General features: G+C 39.1%; 2 protein-coding genes and 1 long non-coding RNA gene across 5 annotated transcripts in view; 1 reads left to right on the forward strand and 2 right to left on the reverse strand.

Annotated features, from left to right (window-relative positions):
- The window catches only part of LOC143452340 (5-oxoprolinase-like), a 74081-nt gene that overhangs the window by 3639 nt on the left and 50996 nt on the right, over window positions 1-19446 (reverse strand). The window contains exons 1-2 of one of the 3 annotated variants that reach the window (XM_076953271.1): window positions 502-699; window positions 158-273 (exon numbers count right to left, since the gene is read on the reverse strand). The exons of the other annotated variants lie outside the window; for them this stretch is intronic. The gene's annotated coding sequence lies outside the window, so the exon portion shown is untranslated. Of the gene's footprint in view, window positions 1-157; window positions 274-501; window positions 700-19446 lie in introns of those variants that run through there. 3 annotated transcript variants of the gene reach the window in all.
- LOC143452351 (uncharacterized) lies at window positions 3423-6538 on the reverse strand. The gene is made up of 5 exons (XM_076953298.1): window positions 6255-6538; window positions 5949-6168; window positions 5436-5573; window positions 4533-4770; window positions 3423-4397 (listed from the first exon to the last, which is right to left on the reverse strand). Exons 2-4 carry the CDS (start codon window positions 6123-6125, stop codon window positions 4756-4758), a joined length of 330 nt encoding a protein of 109 aa, XP_076809413.1. The 5' UTR covers window positions 6126-6168; window positions 6255-6538; the 3' UTR covers window positions 3423-4397; window positions 4533-4755.
- On the forward strand, window positions 17157-19090 carry LOC143452357 (uncharacterized). Its single transcript, XR_013115013.1, has 3 exons — window positions 17157-17291; window positions 17900-18059; window positions 18365-19090. It is a non-coding gene; the product is annotated as an uncharacterized LOC143452357 (long non-coding RNA).

Below are 19446 nucleotides of genomic sequence, written 5' to 3' on the forward strand. Positions count from 1 at the left end.
TATCAGAATCAGCGATAGAAAACGTGTTTAAAAGGGCTGAATTATTTCCATTAGAAGGTGGCATTGTTGATGGATGAAATCTGATATGATCTTATGTCCAGGATACGAGAACTAGATATGAAAAAACTGTTTAATTTTTCGACATGTGGTGGCTTACCACTCGATGTCACTAGAGCATGATCTTCAATCCCAGAAAGTTCGATACCTCCAACTCTGCCACCATCGTTGATGATGTCACGTCCTGGACTGGCAAAACCAAATCCTTTCTTGTATCTACAGATGCGTGAATGAGTTTGATGTTAGTGAACTAAATAATAATGTTTGAATAATCTAAAAATTTGAATGCTAAGTTTTAATAAAACGACAGCGTAGCTCTTGCATAGTAATTGGTTGTGAACATTCTACAAATATCATTCGACAACTACTTATACATGGACGAGGTTCTTTGCGACTAAATGTGGAAAATACTTCAACTGCACCAGTGTTGACCTTAGAACCCACCTGGCTTGGAAAGTCCGCAAAAAGTCACCAAACTTTGATGCGACAAAATCTAAGTTTTTCACCGTGGAAGGCTGACACATGAGGGCGCAGTCGGTCCGCTCATACCTCGGATTCAAATAAAGATCGGTTTTGATGCTTTCAGGGAAAACCCTGATCTGATAATGCTTGCACACACTCGACTATAAGCTCATCAATAGTGACATCTAGTGCAGATATGGGCTCTGTGATCGAAATGCAGCAAAATTGTTCTCAAAAGATTTATATCAAACAAATCAGAAAAGAACAAATTATTAGGTAATTGCAATCATCCAATTTACCAATACGAGATTATCAATTAACATATGTATATTGAGATGTTTATATGACATTTTATTATCCAACCATTACAGCGAGATGATGATTTAAACTGTGACAATACACTGTGATGTAACAAATTGGTAATAATGAAGTAAATAACCTGTCGCAAACTGTTAATCAAAAAAAAAGTCACCCAAATGAATTAAATAAGTAAAAACATTCGGAAAAGACGTAACGATTTAATCTTGTTTAAATAAGAGACAGCCTTTGTTGTAGAGAGAAGAGATTGTCAAGTTGCCTGAGCTACCGCAAAACTAGCACTATATACACATGGACCACGAACAGAATGGCAAATTTTTCGTGGCAACTCGCCGTGAAAAATATCGGCTTCGTGTGCTCAGGGATGAAAACCTGGTGTGTGGTTGGAAATAATGAAGCCATGTTGCATAATGTTGTCTGATATAATCATGTAATTTCATATGATATGATACCAACTAAACAAATGATTGTTAGTAACCACATAAATTACCACATTGGTAACTAAATTGCCAAATAACCACATAGCTGGTAAATTAGGTAACCACATAATGGTGGTGGTCCCAGCATAAATCGCAAACTTCCGATAATGTTTTAGTAGCGGTTGGTTAACATAAACACCGTTGTGAAACAACAATGAATATTTTGAACATCGTATGGCAAACTTCATGTTCAGATCTATAACATTTATCACATCACCAAGCAAATCACATGATCATACTCACGAGATTGATCAGGAAGATGAACTCCTCCAGTACATGGATGGTTGGAGAGGATGCAATCTCCTTCATTGATATCTATCGCCCTCATCTGGTACTGCACGGCATCCTGCATGGCTCCTAGGTGGCCTAGGATGTGAGAAGCATTGGAAACAAGACCACCATCAGGTCCGAAAAAAGCGCACAAGAAGTCAAGTCGTTCCTGTCGATTCATGTAATGTTACACAATAAACAATGAGTGTTCTAATGACACAGAATGATCATAATAGAATTATACCTACTCAGCTATCAACAACGTATTTACACAAGCAAGTCTTGCAATATACAAAGACTATACGGGACTTTCAACGACTGAACCACAGATAAAATGTCAAGGGCTGAGAAATCTTGGTGCAATAAATTCGCAGAAATTAGAACAAACAAGTAAAAGCACTGTTGGACGATTATCTAGACCAGTAATGTATAAATAACAAACATGTATAAATATGACAAGTTCAAGCCAGACCTTAATGTTAGTGGATATCGCTGTCTGTTGTAGAATCCCACCCTTCTGTTCTGCAATGCTCATGAACCTTTGATGTCAAAGGTCAGAGGTTATAATATAGTGATGGGGTCAGTGATCCCAGTATAGCACACATCCCATAAAAGTTAATTGGGAATGACAAAAAACCCAACCACGCTTTACAGCTACCCCAATAATAATTGTATGCATTTGGTATTCAATTTCCCAGTTATTGTCATTTGGGTAAATTGTCAGTCATAAAAATCGCTTCGAGAAATTCAGTCCACCAAATAACACTTAACAATAACAAATACCACCTATTTAAAATAACGGAGAATGACAAAGAACCCAACCACACCTTACAACTACCCCAATGGTCATTGCATGCATTTGATATTCAATTTTCCAGTTATTGTCAGTTATAAAACTTGCTTCCAAAAACTGTATCTACGAAATAACACTGACCTGTGTGAAAATATAGAGAGTTGGATGGCGTCCAATTCCTTGCCAATATGCCTCGGCTTTCCCTTCCCTATCATGATGGTGATGTTACCTGAATAAGCGAATTTTCACAAAATTACAATTTCTAATCGCGGCAAGCTACAATGATGTTGTCAGTCTATCATGTAACAAAAAGACAACCCTCAACACAATCTAAAGTGATGTTACCATGATGTCATAATGCAATACATAGTCATACGCAACCATGATGTCATACCGCAATACCTTTCTTAGTCATCTTTCCCTTGCAGTCAGGTTCCACCAAGATTGTGCTGGTTTTGTCGATGATGATCGCTGGACCGTGAATCACCTGACAGATCCTCTATGAAAGTCACAAAGTCACAATATTTTACAAAAGGTAAAGATAAAATATCTCAAAAAGATCGAAAGAAAACAAGATACTCAATACTATAATATACAGTCGAAATCGGTTAATCGCATATCGGTTAAAGGCATAAATCGCTTAATAGCATTGCATTGCATAATCCCAAACCATTCCCATTCACTTGTGAAGAAAATTCAACGGTTAATCGCATAAGGGTTAATCGCATAAATCGGTTAATCGAATAGGTTTTCTTGATTGATTTGTAGACTTGTATCACTTAACCGCATATTTCCTTTGATGAAGTGTTAAGTCGCTGAAGATTATCCTCACCAATAAACAAAAATCATCGTCAGATCTCTCGCAAGGCTATAGAGACAGTAGCACGTAAATGATTTGAACAATAAAGTAAAACTTCAAAAAAAAAAGCCTTCTCTACAGTGATTATGAACCACAAAACTACGTTTCATTTAAGGATTGTTACGGATCGTTACATCACAATAGAACAACAAGACTAATTTTTATTTAAGCATTGTTACGTCGCAAAGCTCAAACCACTGCAAAAACGTAGAATACCTGTACTGTACTGTAGCCTACGTATACGATATAAAATGCCAGGAAATAGTAAGCCAGCAAAGCGAAAAGATTTATGTCTGTCCGATAGAATCCTTGTTATTGAAAAATTTTTTGTGTCGAAATCGAAAAGAAGGAAGCTCACTTGTTACGTCATACTTGTTGTGCATTGAGTCATTCCAAAAATCGGCGGAGGAGCAAGAATGCGTGCGCCGGTGTTTAAAAGAGAATAACGGAGAAAATGTAGGTACACATACACCGATTAATCGCATAAAAAAGCTTGGAAAATTGACTATGCGATTAACTGATTTTGACTGAATACACAAAAATATAACAAAGCATGTAGAGTCCAAACAACACATACTAGCACATATCAGCACATTGAAATAAAAACAAACTTTGTCCTGATGTTAACATTAACAGGAAAATTTGTGCCATTGTTGAAATTTTGTCTTAATTTAAGATTTCAAAATAAAATACCTGTGGTGCTTGTATGGTGACACCAGCTGTAGTAGACTTGAACACATGCTCATATTCCCCGTCGTATCAAGATGACAACATAAGGACATAACTTACGTAATCTTATTAATATTTACCTAGCTTGCGCATGCATGCAACGTACATGCTCATACTGATACTGGATATCCTAGCGGCACCATACCTCCCATGTTGTACCCAATGCTGGGTTGGTCTTCAAATGATGTCATAGTGTACCCCACTACGCCACCTGCTGGGCCGGATAATATTGCTCTATTTCCATCGAACCTGAGCTTTGAGGAGTGTGAGATGTTGTATTTTATATCAGAAGACGTAAACATTTGATGAATCTTTTCCAACTCAAGGGCTGTTTGAGTGTTGAGTTTTTACAGGTGGGCCAGATCATAGACACAAACGATGTCATAATTAGTTGGAGCTGTTACTTGCTCCTATAACTACGTTCCTCAACCTACAACACAGTTTGCAATGATAGGTGTCACTTCGTTGGTAGCTTGCTTATCGCTGATTTAAATGAATATGACGATCTGTTGTTATACTTCATGTTAATATAATAATATAATCACAGCCTTACGAACAAACTTACTTATCAATAGGAGTGAGGCCACCATCAGACTGCATAAAGAGCGAGTTGATGTCTATGTTGCTGACGTCAGACTGAAAGCTTCTACATATTCTTTAACTCACAGTGTGAGGTAGGCATCTACGCATGCAGCGAAGTCGTGCGAGACAATCTTGACCATGGACTTGAGATGATAGTTAAGACTTGTTTAAATCTCATCTCCATGGCAATCTTTTTAACTGCTACTTCATACTCGGAAAAGCTGCATACATAGACATCTGATGTCACAGTTGAACGTTAAAAATATTAAATTAAACTTGATTATGCAATAGCATAATGACTAATCAATATATAAACACAATAGACCAGCATCACAAAGTGAACAATAACCATTAACCAAACAATCGATGATGCAAAGTTTTGCCACGACAACTTAAAGCAATCGAGCTTAAACAAGACTCAAACTCAGCATTCTTTTACTTTTGCTGCCAAACAAAGCAAAACAGTTGTAAGCACCAAAACATATGCATTGCCAAGCTGTATGTAATTTCATTGTAACAACAGCATAGACTCACATGTATGAATGCATGACAGCATCAAACAAATAAACTACTACAATTACGCAGAGAAGTGAGGCTTACTTGAGCTCTTGCCTGACACTAACATAAGCGTAGGTGCAGTTCTACAACCAACAGAAAACTAGGATATAATTAGGAATAGGAAAGCAGATCAAAAAGGTTAAGAACCGCTGATTTAAATCAAAGTAAAAAGTAATAATAAACTCATCTCTGACGAAATATTAAACACCATGAAAACTATAAAATAAGCAAAGACGAAAAATACAAAACCCACATTTAAAGTCACCAGTAGGTAGTAGCTGAATACAACTGCATTGTCAACTGGAAATATCAGAGTTAATAAACTTACGAGGTTCAACATTTTTGGTCTTGATTGGTTTCCAAGAGGATCTCTCCAACCCTCAGTGAGAGCAAGTGCCATTCTTTCACCTTTCCTCTCGAGGAGAACATTTGTGGCAACGGTCGTTCCCATCCGGATGAAATCGATCTTAATCAAGTCGAGTGATTAACGCATTATAATTTTCAACTCTTCAAAACAAAAATAAACTATGTAGGCTATACATAATTAGGCGGTCTATAGATTTAAACAGCATTTCATAGCAGTGGTTTTAGCCAAGTTGACAAATGGTTAAACTTGTGGAGATGATGAGAAACTAACATTAATTACAGACAAAATTACAGGCATATTTGTAATTAAACACCAACAATAAAATCAAACTACATTTGATAATAATCTTTTTAGCCTTGTCAACAAAGCTACAAATTAAACTTGAAGCAACAATGAGAAATAAAATTATTCACAAAATTATGATAAACTTTTCCATATATATAGGCTTTATTTATGTTTATTTTTGTAACATACCTTTTCCATAATGCTTCGAATTCCTTCCCTGGGAGCATCACAGTAATTTTGTGGATCGACAGACAACAGCTTCATCACTTCGACGCATAGGTCAGTCAAATTGGCAGATCTGTGAACTACTTCTGCTGCATTTGCAATGAATGCTTTCAATATCGATAATGAAGTTAGGACTAGCATTTTTCATGTCTAGGCTATGTAGCATAGGCCTAGGCCTACTACACTGGAAAAAAAGTGACCGTCATCAGTCCAAAATTTTTATCATTGACTATTAAGACGTTGATTTCGTTGAAAAAACATTGCCCATACCTTATTGTGGTCCAAGTAATACCCATAAATCTGCCTGCATACAGTTTGCAACTCCTTTTTATGGCTGACTAGGGCTACGCACCACCGATGCACTGGAAACAATGATGGCTACAACTAAACCCAGTGTACGATGTGATTGGCATTTACTTCGTTATATGTGAAAGATTAGTGGCTTAATCTCATTCGTGCCATGTAATATACGAAGCCACTTGACACAGTCAGAGTTTCTTACCTAACAGTTGCTGTTATCGCGATAAATATCACATTAATATTGAGATGGTGGCATTTCGTCACTGTTTAAAAACTTTCTCATTCGTGCAATGCCGTAAGTTTATAAACGTTTCCACTAAATGCAAGGTTAAACAAGGACGAAACAACTTAAAAGTATAACTGTGTAAGTACAATAGGCAGACATTTAATACAAATTTCATTACCCTAATTACTTTCCTCGAAATATAAAGACCTTTTTTAACAATCAGGGAATGCTAACGTGCACAAGTGCTACGATTCTTTGATTTATTTTTCACATAAAAACACGGCATTTATGCTAACAATCACAACGAATATGTTCAAGATAACCTTAATTTAAGCTAAAATATGTGGTTCCTAACTATATAATAACAAATGTTATGCACTTTGTTAGAACAAATTCAAACAGAATTACAATCAAACAATCCCACTAATATCGATTATTTGAGGTATTAAAATTTTACTGTTCAACTTGTAAAATGGAAAATCCTGTATACTTACAACATGTAAATATTTAATTTCAAACAGTTCACGGCTCCCGGCCGGCAGGATTGGAATCCGATTGAAAAGATATTTTTTAACGCTTTTCCTTGGTTGGATTGTACCTTGGTCACCTTTGGCAGGTTTATGTTTTTTTGTTGACTCTACCTTGTGGAAAGGTGAGGGTTGGAGTACGCTTCCTTTGTTAATTGGCAAACAGACGTTCACATGTTTTTTGTAGCTACCTAGTGAAGTGTATATCGTCTTGGTTGGAAACCTTTAAGTGTGCCTACCAATGAAGACGATTACTTTTGATTTTTTTGCTTCTTGTCCTTTTTTGTTGGAGTAAAGGAGCATCTCCTGAGCAGTGAGCACAGCCCAGTTGTACCAGTCTTTGTCATCTAAGCCAATAGAATCAGGTTTATTTGTGTTAGCCTGGTAGCATTATCACGATATTGCTTGTCAAGCATTAAACTTTTCAACATCACTTACTTGAAAACAGAGGTAGTTATAAGGATGGTGTATTCTATATCTGACATCTGCTTAACGAAGATAGCTCGTGATAATAAATTCCTTTATAACGCGTTGTCTTCTCTCTTTATTGCATTTATATTGTTCGTGCGCTTTAAATTATAATTTGATTTTTATGTAGTCCACACAATTTTGTGAACTCATGTCATGCCATATAATCTGGTGACTCCGACGACAAGTTGTTGAAGATGTCCTATCTCCAAGATATGCAAAACAACTTTTCAACTTTACGTCATGGTCAAGGCCACGCCCAGGTTGCTCCTTCGCCGCCTGCTCCGGCCATAATCTTACCTGTGATTTGGCTTTTCGCGTGTCTGAGCCACCTCGGGCTGATAGATCTTGAAAACCTTTTGTTTGGTTTCTGCGGTGATTCCTTGCTTGATTTGCCGCAAATTTTAATTCACCGTCCTACACAGCGTCACTCTGTCCAGTTTTCAGCCACGAACCCATGCAGAATCTTCCCCTTCTAGAATCTTGACGTTTAGTTCACCGCACTCAGTCATTTTGCCGGTGGATTATATTTTTTATTTTGTTTACACTATGAAAATTTTTAGTTCGTTGTTGTATTACTTGTGTGAGGCATTAAACAACAAACATATTCGCCATAAAGACCGCATACACTGGCGGCTATTGTTACTATATGAGTGAGGACGATTGATGGTTGATAACTTGTTGACGTGAAACTCCCGTCGTTCTGGCCAATCCGCGCTAACCTATGATTTGAGTTGAGATAAACGTTTGAGTGCTCGTTTGGACAGCAAGACTTTTCAAGGCAAATAGCCGAGTGACAATTTAAAATACATGAAGTCACTCTTAGGCTCGTACAATTTTGACGACGAGATGGCGTATAATATATGGCGCAAATTGTTCTTGGACAGTTTCGATTTATCAAGCGCAATTAATATTAAAAATTGATCCAGAAAGAAACTTGGACAAGCTTTCGCTTAAGGGGGTCAAACAACAAAAAATGCCATAAAATCTTTTTTTGTTTTATTATACAGTAAATTTACTAAAAGACAGATTACTTGAAAAATCCTCCATGGGGCTCTCTGAAATTTTGCATGTCAATTTCAATCCAGCACTTACACGTGGTAGAATCTATCGGCTTTAGCCCCATATCACGTTATTGCGGAATTAAAAATACTGCCCGAAGTGAAAGCTGTAACTGTCTGCTTTCGTAGGCTTACCGTCTTTTGCAATGCATACACGGGAATAACTAGCAACAATGCGCATTATGACGTCGCGATCGTTACTGTAATTTGAATTACAGTGTGTGTCGTACTGTCGCGTCAAAACTATTCAGGTTATTTAATGGCGATGGATGATACAAATGCATGCAACTTTGACCAACTCTTCGAGACGAGCACAGCTAAAATTGAGGCTGAAATGAAGTCGATCGGTATGGGTAGCCTATAGCTGAATACTGAAGGGGAATGTACCCATCTACCGATCAAATGTAAAGACGATATCTTAATGCATAAAGAGGTTAGGAAACGCTAAAAATGCCGATTTTTCAAGGCTTTCGGCGAGTTCCGGTCAAATTAGTCACGCGATTCAGGTGGCTTCAAACACCAAAAAATGCTATAAAATCTTTGTTTGTTTTGTTATACAGTAAACTTATTAAAATACTGATTACTTGAAAAATACTCCATATGGAGCTCTCTGAAATTTTGCATGTCAATTTAGTATGCTTTGGATTACCGCCTCGCTCACTAAAGCCACTACAGACAGTACAGAGTATGACCAATACTTAATCATATTCTGGCAGTAATCGCAGATATATTTTCAGAGATCTTACTGAATTAGGCTTTGCTAGTTGAAACGGAGGATGCAAGTCATGCAATAAGTCGGACAGTTTTGTAAGCGTCACAAACTGGCTGGCTTGCGGATCGTATTTGCCCCATACCATGTAAAATGTTTCAAAATCTCCCTGTGATACGCCGCTTTCGTCCTGCTTCAATATTTCGTCAAAATTGTCCAAAATAATGGCGATGTACATATTAACAATAACTGCAAATAAGAAAAGATGGTGGATTGGTCAGAGAAAAACTGCAAATATCAAGTGAAAGGTTACTTACCTAAAAACACAATAAATATATAAAACACGAAATAAAGAACAGCAATAATTGGGTCGCCGCAGCCTTGGGGGTTGGTGCTCGGAAGCCCAGTGTCTGTGCAGTTGCGAGTATTCATAAAAGGGTCAAGCACATCATTCCACCCAACGTACATCATTACAAAACTACCATTCCATAAAATGTCATCAAAAAACCATGATTCAAACTTTTTTTACAGAGGCGCAAAATAAAAACACTAGAATGCTTGGTCTAAAAAACCCAATTTTAGCTACTTTCGTGCTAATTTTTAGCCTAATTCTGCACGCGACTTGGGACATTGAAGCACACCAACTGCTAGGGTAATTCCCAGGCTAGAAAACCACACCAACCATGCTGCCTTCTGATTGGTCTAAACATGTTTTTTAAAACCCTACGTAGGACGTCCAACAATACCATAGAGATCTAAGTTTTCGGTCTTTGACGCCCCCTCACGGAGGACAAGATCATGGCTGTCGCAAAACCAGTCTCTTCAAATTCATTTCCACGCCAAAGTGTCATTAATGAGTTGGTTAGATGCACTTTCCGAGAAATTAAAAAAACTGGAACAGCCAATGACATCGAGAGCTTCAACCATGTCCCATTCAGCGCCACAAGCTGCGTCCGGGGAAAATCATCAACGTGACCGTTTTAATGGATTTCATGATTTTCGCAAATCTGGGCCAGTTAATTGTTTCGGTCACCGATTCAATAGGAAATACTCTGGTCACGAGTAGGACACTGGTTTTCCTGGGTTGTGTTTTCACCATTCCAAGTTTGTTCATCGAGCTTTTCACTGCAAGCCACCTTGCAACTGGAATAGTCGGCTAAATGCTGCAAAAAATGCTTAGGTCGGAATTTTTACGTGGTCACAATTCCGACAGACCTATCAGTGAGCAAAACTTAAACTCAACTCAACCATAATTTTTTTTATCATTGACAGGTTGTCAAGTTAGTTTGTTCCTTTTGTCTCGTACTTGTTACGATAATGCACAACTAACTGCATTTCTTTCCATCTTAAATAGTAGTCGCATGCAAACTTATGGTTACAAATCCATTGGGGTCTGTCTTCATGAGTTGACTTCAGAGTTCATGACTTCTTGCACGTTTCAATTTACTTTCGCCTTGGTGGACATCCTTTATCTGATTCTTGGTGCGGAATTCTTGAAGCGTTTTAATTTGTTGGTTGACCAATTTGTCGGTCGGTTGACGTCGGAAGCAAGCGCTAAACTTGTTGTTAAACTTGACGAGGCCAGGCTAAGTACATTCGACGCCAGATAAAATTCATCTTTTTCAGCAAAAGCGCTTAGCGCACCATCTGATAAGAGTTTGGCCGAATTTCGCGGCATTCACCCGGAAATATTTCATGCGTCTTTATGTTGGTGAGTAATTAAGGACAAGGATCAGCACAAAATCAAAACGACCGGACCGCCAGTTCATTTTCCCGCGAGGCGTTTATCTTTCGAGAAACTTCGTGCAGCTAAAGAAGAACTTGTTAAAATGATTAGTCAGGGCATTATTGAGCTCAACAAGTCCACATGGTCTAGTCCCATCTCCCATGCACTTGGAAAAATTCAAACGGTGGTGTGAAAATTGTAGGTGACTTCCGTAATTTCAAACTTGTCACCAAATCTGACCGTTACAAATTTCCGAACTTGTGAGATTTCACTAGTGAGTTACACGATGCAACGATCTTTTCCAAGTGTGACTTATTAAAAGCATTCTTTCAAATCCCCATTGCCTCCGAAGATAAAGCAAAGTCGGCTTTCAGCTTCTGTTCAAAGCTTTGAATGTTTTATGGATTCAATTACGAGAGATGTAAATTTTTGTTTCTTATACCTTAATGACGTCTTATTGTTATCTCGTCATCAAGAAGAACATTTACAACATTTACAACATTTACAAATATTATTTAAACGTTTATATGCTCATGGCGATGTTGCCCTGCGCTCGACATGGAAAAAATATGTCAATGGTTCAATGGCAGATTAATTATCTTTATGACACTGTAGTGGCCTGGGAGGCATTTTTAATACCATTATATCATTCGTGGGAACGTATTCGCCAGTTAATTATTGAAATATTGCAATTGTCGTCTAATATTTGGAAACTTGCTCTAAATAACTTTATGTGAAAACGCCGTTTAGTACGTTACCAAGTGATTTCATAACAACCCTAGTTTTAACTGAATTTAATTCCCATTGCCAACGCTTTGTGTTTATCGTTCGCACGTTTTGAAATGTTCGTGTATTTTGTGTCGAACATTTCCGTTCACACCGCTCCACGCTGTTATAAGCTCAAACGTCTGTGCGAGTAACCGCTCAGACAGAGATACAGAATCGTACGAACGTATTACGTTATTTGCGTTAATTGTAATTCGTTAGACTTGTTTTAAATCGTGAATGATAAGTTTGTGATTGTGTCATATTTGGAATCTGTACAGTTCCTACAATAAAGGATCGTTTATGATAAACTGTATCTGTAATAACGTAAGAGCTTTCGGCTAGTAAAAGGTTGGAGGATTCTAACCGCACGGAACCATGGAGTCAGATCATTAAATCGGCAGGTAAATTAAGTCCGAAATCACAAGTTAAGACTGACAAGCAGTGCAAGACCTCTGCATTTTGGTGACCCCGACGTTCACCCGACGTGTTTCAATCCTTACAGCCATACTTCACTGGTAAGTGGATTTTGCATGTTTTTTTACAACTAGCTGAAACCCTAGTTTGTAATGCACGCTCATCAGCTTGGAATGCATGCTCACCTAGCTTAGGCTATCATTTTCACATCGCGCTGTAGTATGAAATAAAAGTTTTTGTTGAAAAATATTTCTTCGGGTTCTCTTGGGACCGAAATGTTTTTCGTGGTGTCGTCGAAATTTTTATCGGTTTTGATAAATGTCAAAACCGTTGCAGATACAACGAAAAGTTACTTCAATACCAGGCAAAACTAAGTCAAAGTACCACGTTAGCACACGATTAACCCCGCGGCCCGACGAGTCAATTCAGGATACGACCATGTCGAGCGAAAACGGAGAACAGTCGTCAGATCCCCCCAGCAATGAGGCGGCTGGAACCTCTGGTCTGGGTGCTGACATTAAATTACTGACAAGTGTGCGGACACAGGACAATGCCTCGCGAAACGATTTGTTTTCATTTTGTCAAGCTTCCTACCTTTTTGGAAATTCAATCCCGAAGCATGGATCTCCCACCTGGAACACAAATTTTCTCTGTATCGCATCTCTTCCCAAACAAACCGTTACTTGTTAGCAGTAGAAACAATACCGGCTAAAGACGACGCGTTACTTCGTTTGCCTTCTGCGTCGGCTCATGACTGTTACGACTCCTTGATCAACGAAATTTCGAGGAACTTTGATAAACGTGAGGATCATTTGGATTTTTTGCTGGCTGACCTCACGCTGCATGATCAGTCGACCAAACATTTAATGCGGGAATTAATGAGTGCAGTAGGTCAAGAGAATGTTACTCCCCCCAGTGGTTAAACTAATTCGTGCAAAATTTCTCAAAGCGTTACCGCCAGACGTCGCAATTGCGCTAGCCAGCGTGGAACATGTCATTCTCCAAAGCCTTGCAAGCAAAGCACACGAAGTATTGTTGCTTAAACAACTTTTAGCTCCTCGGAACAACCTTTCGCTTGCTATCAATAATACGGATGGACAACAACATGCAACAAAGAGTTTCGGACAAAGAAATCCTTACTTCACCAATCAGAATCCAGCAACCCTACTTTCAAGCATTCAACCCTACTTGGCAACAACGGTAGGCCACACGAAAACAATGGACGGTTCCACGAATCAGTTAACAATAACGTCTTTTATCGAGATAATAAACGACCATTCGGTCCTTCCTTTCTTAACAAACGCAATGACAAGTTTTTAAATTCGTCTACCACCTTTCCGGAACGAGAATATCAACGCAACAATTACCATGGTGATTACCCTGGTGCTTCCCATGGTTCTAATGGCTTATGTTATTATCACGCACGCTTCGGAAGAGATGCGCGCCGCTGTCACCCGTCATGCTCCCTGTGGGAAAATAATTCGCAACCGACAAAAAACGTTTGGCGGTCGACGCAACATTTGAACGCTCAGCCCCGTCGATCGCAGCTATTGCCACAAGAGGCTGCCCTTTGTTGACTGTTTATGATCACTGCAATGATATTTATTTTTATGTAGATAGCGCGGCCGCAACTTCTCTGTTATCGGCCAGTTCAGCTGACAAGTCAAGGTCTCACAATGTAGCACCTGACATTAATGCCATTTCCAATTTTCTGCCGCCTTTAGAGTATGAGAAAATAACACAAGCTCAAACCACTGATCCTGTTATTCAAAAACTACGCACCGCAACAGCAGCACTCAAACTCCAACACTGCAAGCTGCCCAATAACGACGTAACCATTCTTTGTGACGTGTCCGCTGACGCAGAGCGTGTTCTGGTTCCTTCCTCCTTCCGGCGTCAAGTCTTTCTTCACTTACATAACTTATCGCATCCTGGAAAGAAAGCCACCATTAAGCTCATCAAGGAACGATTTATCTGGACAGGAATGTGTAAAAAAATCGCTACCTGGGTCCAACAATGCCCAAACTGCCAAGAAGGAAAAATTTTCCGCCACACCAAAACCGCACCCGTCACATTTAAAATTCCTGAAGGTCGATTTCCGATGTTTCAATTGACCTGATTGGACCACTTCCAACCTCACACGGTTATAAATACATCCTTACTTGTATTGACCGATATACTCGTTTCTTTCAAGCCATACCACTTCCTGATGCCACTACAGAAACCGTTGCCGCTTACTTTGTAAATCACTGGTGTTCCTTGGTCGGCGTTCCAATCATCCTCACAAGCGATCGTGGACCGTGTTTCACAAGTTCTGCCTGGGCGGAAATTATGCGCTCTCTTGGTGTTCAACATAATCTGACTACAGCTTATCACCCCATTTCCAATGGAATTACAGAACGTGCAAATGCAGAAATCAAGCGCGCCATCAAGTGTTCCGATGAACCTGAGCGTTGGTTTCACAAATTGGGTTTTATTGTCCTTGCTCTGCGCAATCGCTATCTTCAGGACCTGAAATGTACACCTGCTGAGTTAGCTTTTGAACACACCTTACGTCTCCCAGGTGATTTCTTTTCTGACTCCAAGCTTGCCTCTGCAGTTCCTACATCCAGCTACCTCGGTGCCTACCGAGACTTCATCAACGACCTTCAGTTTAGTCCAACGACCGCTCATACAAAATTCATACAGTCCTACGTTCATCCGGATTTGTAACGTTGTGACCGCGTCTATGTTCGCTGTGACCATGTCAAACGAGCGTTGGAACGCCCTTATGTTGGTCCATTTCCAGAATTGGAAAGATCCGAAAAGTATTATGTTATTTCCCGTCAGGGCAAACCGGACCGCGTCTCCCTCGACCGTCTTAAGTCTAGCTATACTATCGATATTGATGTCCCTTTACCATAACCACCTTCGCATCAACAACAAAATTTTTCTTTGCAGATCCAAGATCCTGCTCCGCCGTCATTGCCTTCCACCTCAGCGAGACAACAAACAGTACCAACTACTGTCATTGCTTCTGAATCAACAAAACCTCCGGCGGCTATAAAGACGTCTCGAACTGGTCGCAAAATCATTCCACCGAAACGTTTAACGAATTATAAAAAACAACATGTTCGTTTGCTTGTTGCTTACATGCTTTTTCTTGTTCTCATCAGCCGATCAGGTGAACCTTTATCAGGGCAACCAACAATTTCTATTATATCAACGTTCGCATTCACTCGGGTTGTACACCTTTGATGACGACATGCATTGCCAAAAGCAGACACCTTTCACAATACACAACTGCTCTGCTAACGTGTTTGCTCCAGATCTGCATCTCCAGAAGATTCCTGCAACCGTTTGCACTTCACAAATTACGTCCTGGAGCACCATTTACTTCTTTTTTGGGAGTTATTAAAAATCGGCCGATACCATTGACGCACACCCACCTTACAATCAAAAATGTACGTCTTGAAATGAAACCAAAGTTTCATCAAATGTTCCACTCATTCGATCTAACCCTGCTGCGTACTCCACACGGAATGCCGTCCATTACAAGTTTGTCTGGCCGACTTCAGCCTCAGGGACTGTAACCAACGACTTCTTGTTTCACACTACAATTTACTACGATTACGTCACCGACACAATGACATCGTCGCTTGGATCGCTTGCATCGTGCTCAATGGAGCGTGGATATTGCTTAACGGGCAATCGTATGTTTATATGGCGAGAACCTTTGCATATCAACTGCCCCCCAACGAAGCCTCTGGTATCGCATAAGATGCTACTCCATTACAACTCTACATCTTTATATAGAATTTCCTTACCTGACCTCAGGATCTCCGTACATCACTGGAGAAAGTGTTCCACACGTGCGAAAAGCTGCTATGGCGAGCACATTCACTGCGACAACAACAACTTTATCTATCGCTACCAGCAATGTACAGAGCTCGACAGACTCGCTCTTTTTCGTCCTAACCTACCAAGGCGTGTATCTGATCAAACGCCACACTCTCAATTCTCGCAACTTCTTGCAACCTTTGACGGACAACAGGACGATCTCATTTCCGAAGTTCTCACTACGTTCAACGAAGAGAACAAGTTCCCACATTGTCAACTCACGAAGCTGATTGGCACACTCTACAAAGCAGTTAGGAAGATCTACCCTACTGAGATACTGTCTTCCACTCTTGGACATCAAACCATGGGTTCCAGCCTTGGAGATTTTATGTCCAGAGCAACATGTCACTCTATCAACGGTACCGTCTTACCGTCACTTGCGTACCGCAACGCGTTTAGCCAACGTCCTCTCATCCAGTATCGCGATCAAAACGGCCACAGTCAATACGGCCAACTCATTTCCGACAACATTGTCCTACCGGGAGTACATCTGCTGGAATCGTATCGTCCATATCTGTCAGACTTTGTGAATGATTTTATCAAGACGTGATATCATAAAATATGGTGCAGGTATGTTTGGTAATTATACACACGATATGTATGACACATAGTATGTATATGATGTCACTAAACTGTCGTATTGAAATACAACTTTACATATGTCATCTTTAAAACAGTTTTCCGTGCAACGAACAACCATTTGCGCTGATAACAAGCAAAAAAGGTTTCTTAACTTTCAAAAAATTTCACAAAGAAGATGCCACGAAAAAAAATGTTTATATTTATTTTTTATATTTAATTGCTAATATTTTTTTGTCACTTTATTTAATCGTCTTTTTGCACGTTACATAACAATTCAGTTTCTATACGGTCTTGTTTAAAACACTGAAAATTAGTTACAGTGGTCGTTTCAAAGGCTGTGGCACCTGAATAGTGCATAATGCATTGATAATTGTCAAACTTGCTTAACGATATGTCATTATCACAGTGTTGGTCATTGTTGGATATCTGTGCCATTCATAAATATTTACCGACCTGCATAGGTCAAAGTTGGACCAGCTCTAAAGGCTTGCTACAAGACAAGATTTGCGCAATCTTCCGGCTCCTACTCTGCGGAGGGCTCCAATTTTTGCATCACAAACTTTCGCCAACGCTTCAATGAGTGTTACAACCCCCTCGTGTGGATAGGATGCTTTCCGTGTATGCTGCTGTGCGGACCGCCTTACTGTGTAAGTCTGATATTTCTTCCAACATTAGATTTTAATGGAGTTATGAAAATCAAAATTCGTTTAAACGTAACTAAGCACTCCGTATTTTGATCTTTACAATGCGGTTTGAAATAATTAAGATCATGCTGGTGTTTGTCCTTAATTAAAACACCAGTTCCTTGCAAAAAATTAACTTGTAAAAATGGTGCTGGTTTTGGAAATATTTTTTTTCCTTTTCAAAGTTACTGGTAAGTTTGCTTTGTGTGGCCGCCACATGTCGGATGTTTAATGTAGGAAGCAACCAACCATATATTTCTGCTAAAGCAGGGTTTGAAATTAAAATATGCGGACAACAAACTAAAGCAAGATTTTTTGATTTCTTTGTTATTTCTGCTTTTTATTGTGCTTTAAACTTCTTGACTCTTCTTGTCTTTACTGAGACATAATTGAAAGCGGAAGTGATAATGATTGGTCTTATTTGCTCTGTTTGGGATTCAGTTACGATTATATTAGGAGCGTGTCAAGGCAACTCTGAGAATTTGTTTCAGCTTCTCAGTTTCGACGATTGGAGTTCACTATTTTTCATGGAATTCTGCTTTGCTTTAACGTGCACATTTATTCCATCACAGATTTATAGAGCGATGAACTCAAATGACTTTGACTGCCCAATTCGAGCGATGGTCACTTATATTGAAGGTGTCAATCAAGCGGAACGACAACAATTGGCGCAGATGCTGGTACGAGCTTACGTGGACGGCATGAATGCAGTCTCCAACGTCCAACCACCAGGTAATATTTTAGGTTCAATCCCATGAAAATGAATTCTGGATTGTGATATTCCTTCTATCAAAAGTCAAGGCTTAAGTTGAGTTTACTGTAAGTTTACTTTAATAACTTTAAGTTGAATTTACAGGTTTTCACTGGAGTTCTAAAGTTCATGATTCTTATTTAATTGTATGACAAATATGGTACATTTTGAGTATGATTTACTTTCCAATTATCTTAAGCTGTTCTTTGAATCTAATTATCTTAAGCTGTTGAGCAAGAGAGTTGGCTCAGTGTTTCTATGATTCAATTTGATTTGTATATTTCAGTCCCACCGCCGTACACAGAACAACCTGCCCCTCCACCATATTCTCCCAGCGTTTGATTTCTATGGAAAGATCATGGCATCATCGCAATATGATTCTTAGATTTTTAACTTTTTACTCTGAATGTTGAAATCAAATTGTCACAACTTGTCCAACTAAGATCAGGTCAAACGTGACAATACTTTATGTGTATTGCTCATTTGGTGGCACAACGAAGTCAAAGGTTGCATCATTTTTGAGGCAATAAATCTTGTTTTTCAGACTTTGGGAGTTGAGTTGATTTCTTTTGTTTATAGATTGTGACTTGTATTTATTTCTAGAGTTTGTCTTTCCTCATTCTCTTCCTAGCATTGCCTTCTTACCTTGTATATTTGCATATTTTTTATTGGATTTTCCAAGTAAATTTTTTTTTCCTTTGTTATTGCCAATTTGATAATCACCAACCAACCAACAGCTAAATTCTTAACAAAATCATTGGCTTTGTCGGTTATGTTCGAACTATTGATGATTGGTAACATGATGTTATGGTTGTTAATAATGTTTCTATGTGCATATGACCGCTAATATAGTATCATTGAATCTAATCCAATACCACACTGCATTGTTATTTTAGCATTTTCTACTTTGCTTTCTCGCCTTGTAATTACTTGCCTGTGACGTGTAACGGCGTTTGCTATGTTGGCAAGGTGTGACGTCATCGAAGCTTTTCATTGGTGGTTTTGTAATACAGTGACGTAACAACTTACATGAAAGGCATTTAGTTAGTACATGGTATTAAGCAGGGATGATGCCACAAAGTAATACAATGTGCTCCTACAAATCGTTTTCCGCTGGATGGAGCGTCGGAGCAACCGTTTCATGCAAAATGACCGAGCGCAATTGGTGGGAAGGTAATTGTTCTGGTCCTTCAGTTCCGGATTCGTCACAATGTCTGTCTAGCTTGACGGTTACGTGGAAATGAGTGGTCGGTGATATGGATTGAGTCGAGTGACGTCTCACTAAATTTAGTCATAATCATGCCTTAACTGTGATTGTTACGTCATAAGCCAAACAGGATGATCAAATCGAGTAATGACATGACATCT

This window comes from Clavelina lepadiformis, chromosome 4 (genome assembly GCF_947623445.1).
Source record: "Clavelina lepadiformis chromosome 4, kaClaLepa1.1, whole genome shotgun sequence".
NCBI lineage: Eukaryota > Metazoa > Chordata > Ascidiacea > Aplousobranchia > Clavelinidae > Clavelina > Clavelina lepadiformis.

What these genes read in the sequence shown, in the direction of transcription:
- LOC143452351 (XM_076953298.1), bottom strand. Translation starts at nt 6,125, where the DNA reads ATGCTAGTCCTAACTTCATTATCGATATTGAAAGCATTCATTGCAAAT. An exon ending in TTCGAAGCATTATGGAAAAG is followed by an intron (nt 5,574 to 5,948) that starts GTATGTTACAAA and finishes GACTTGATTAAG; the next exon opens with ATCGATTTCATCCGGATGGG.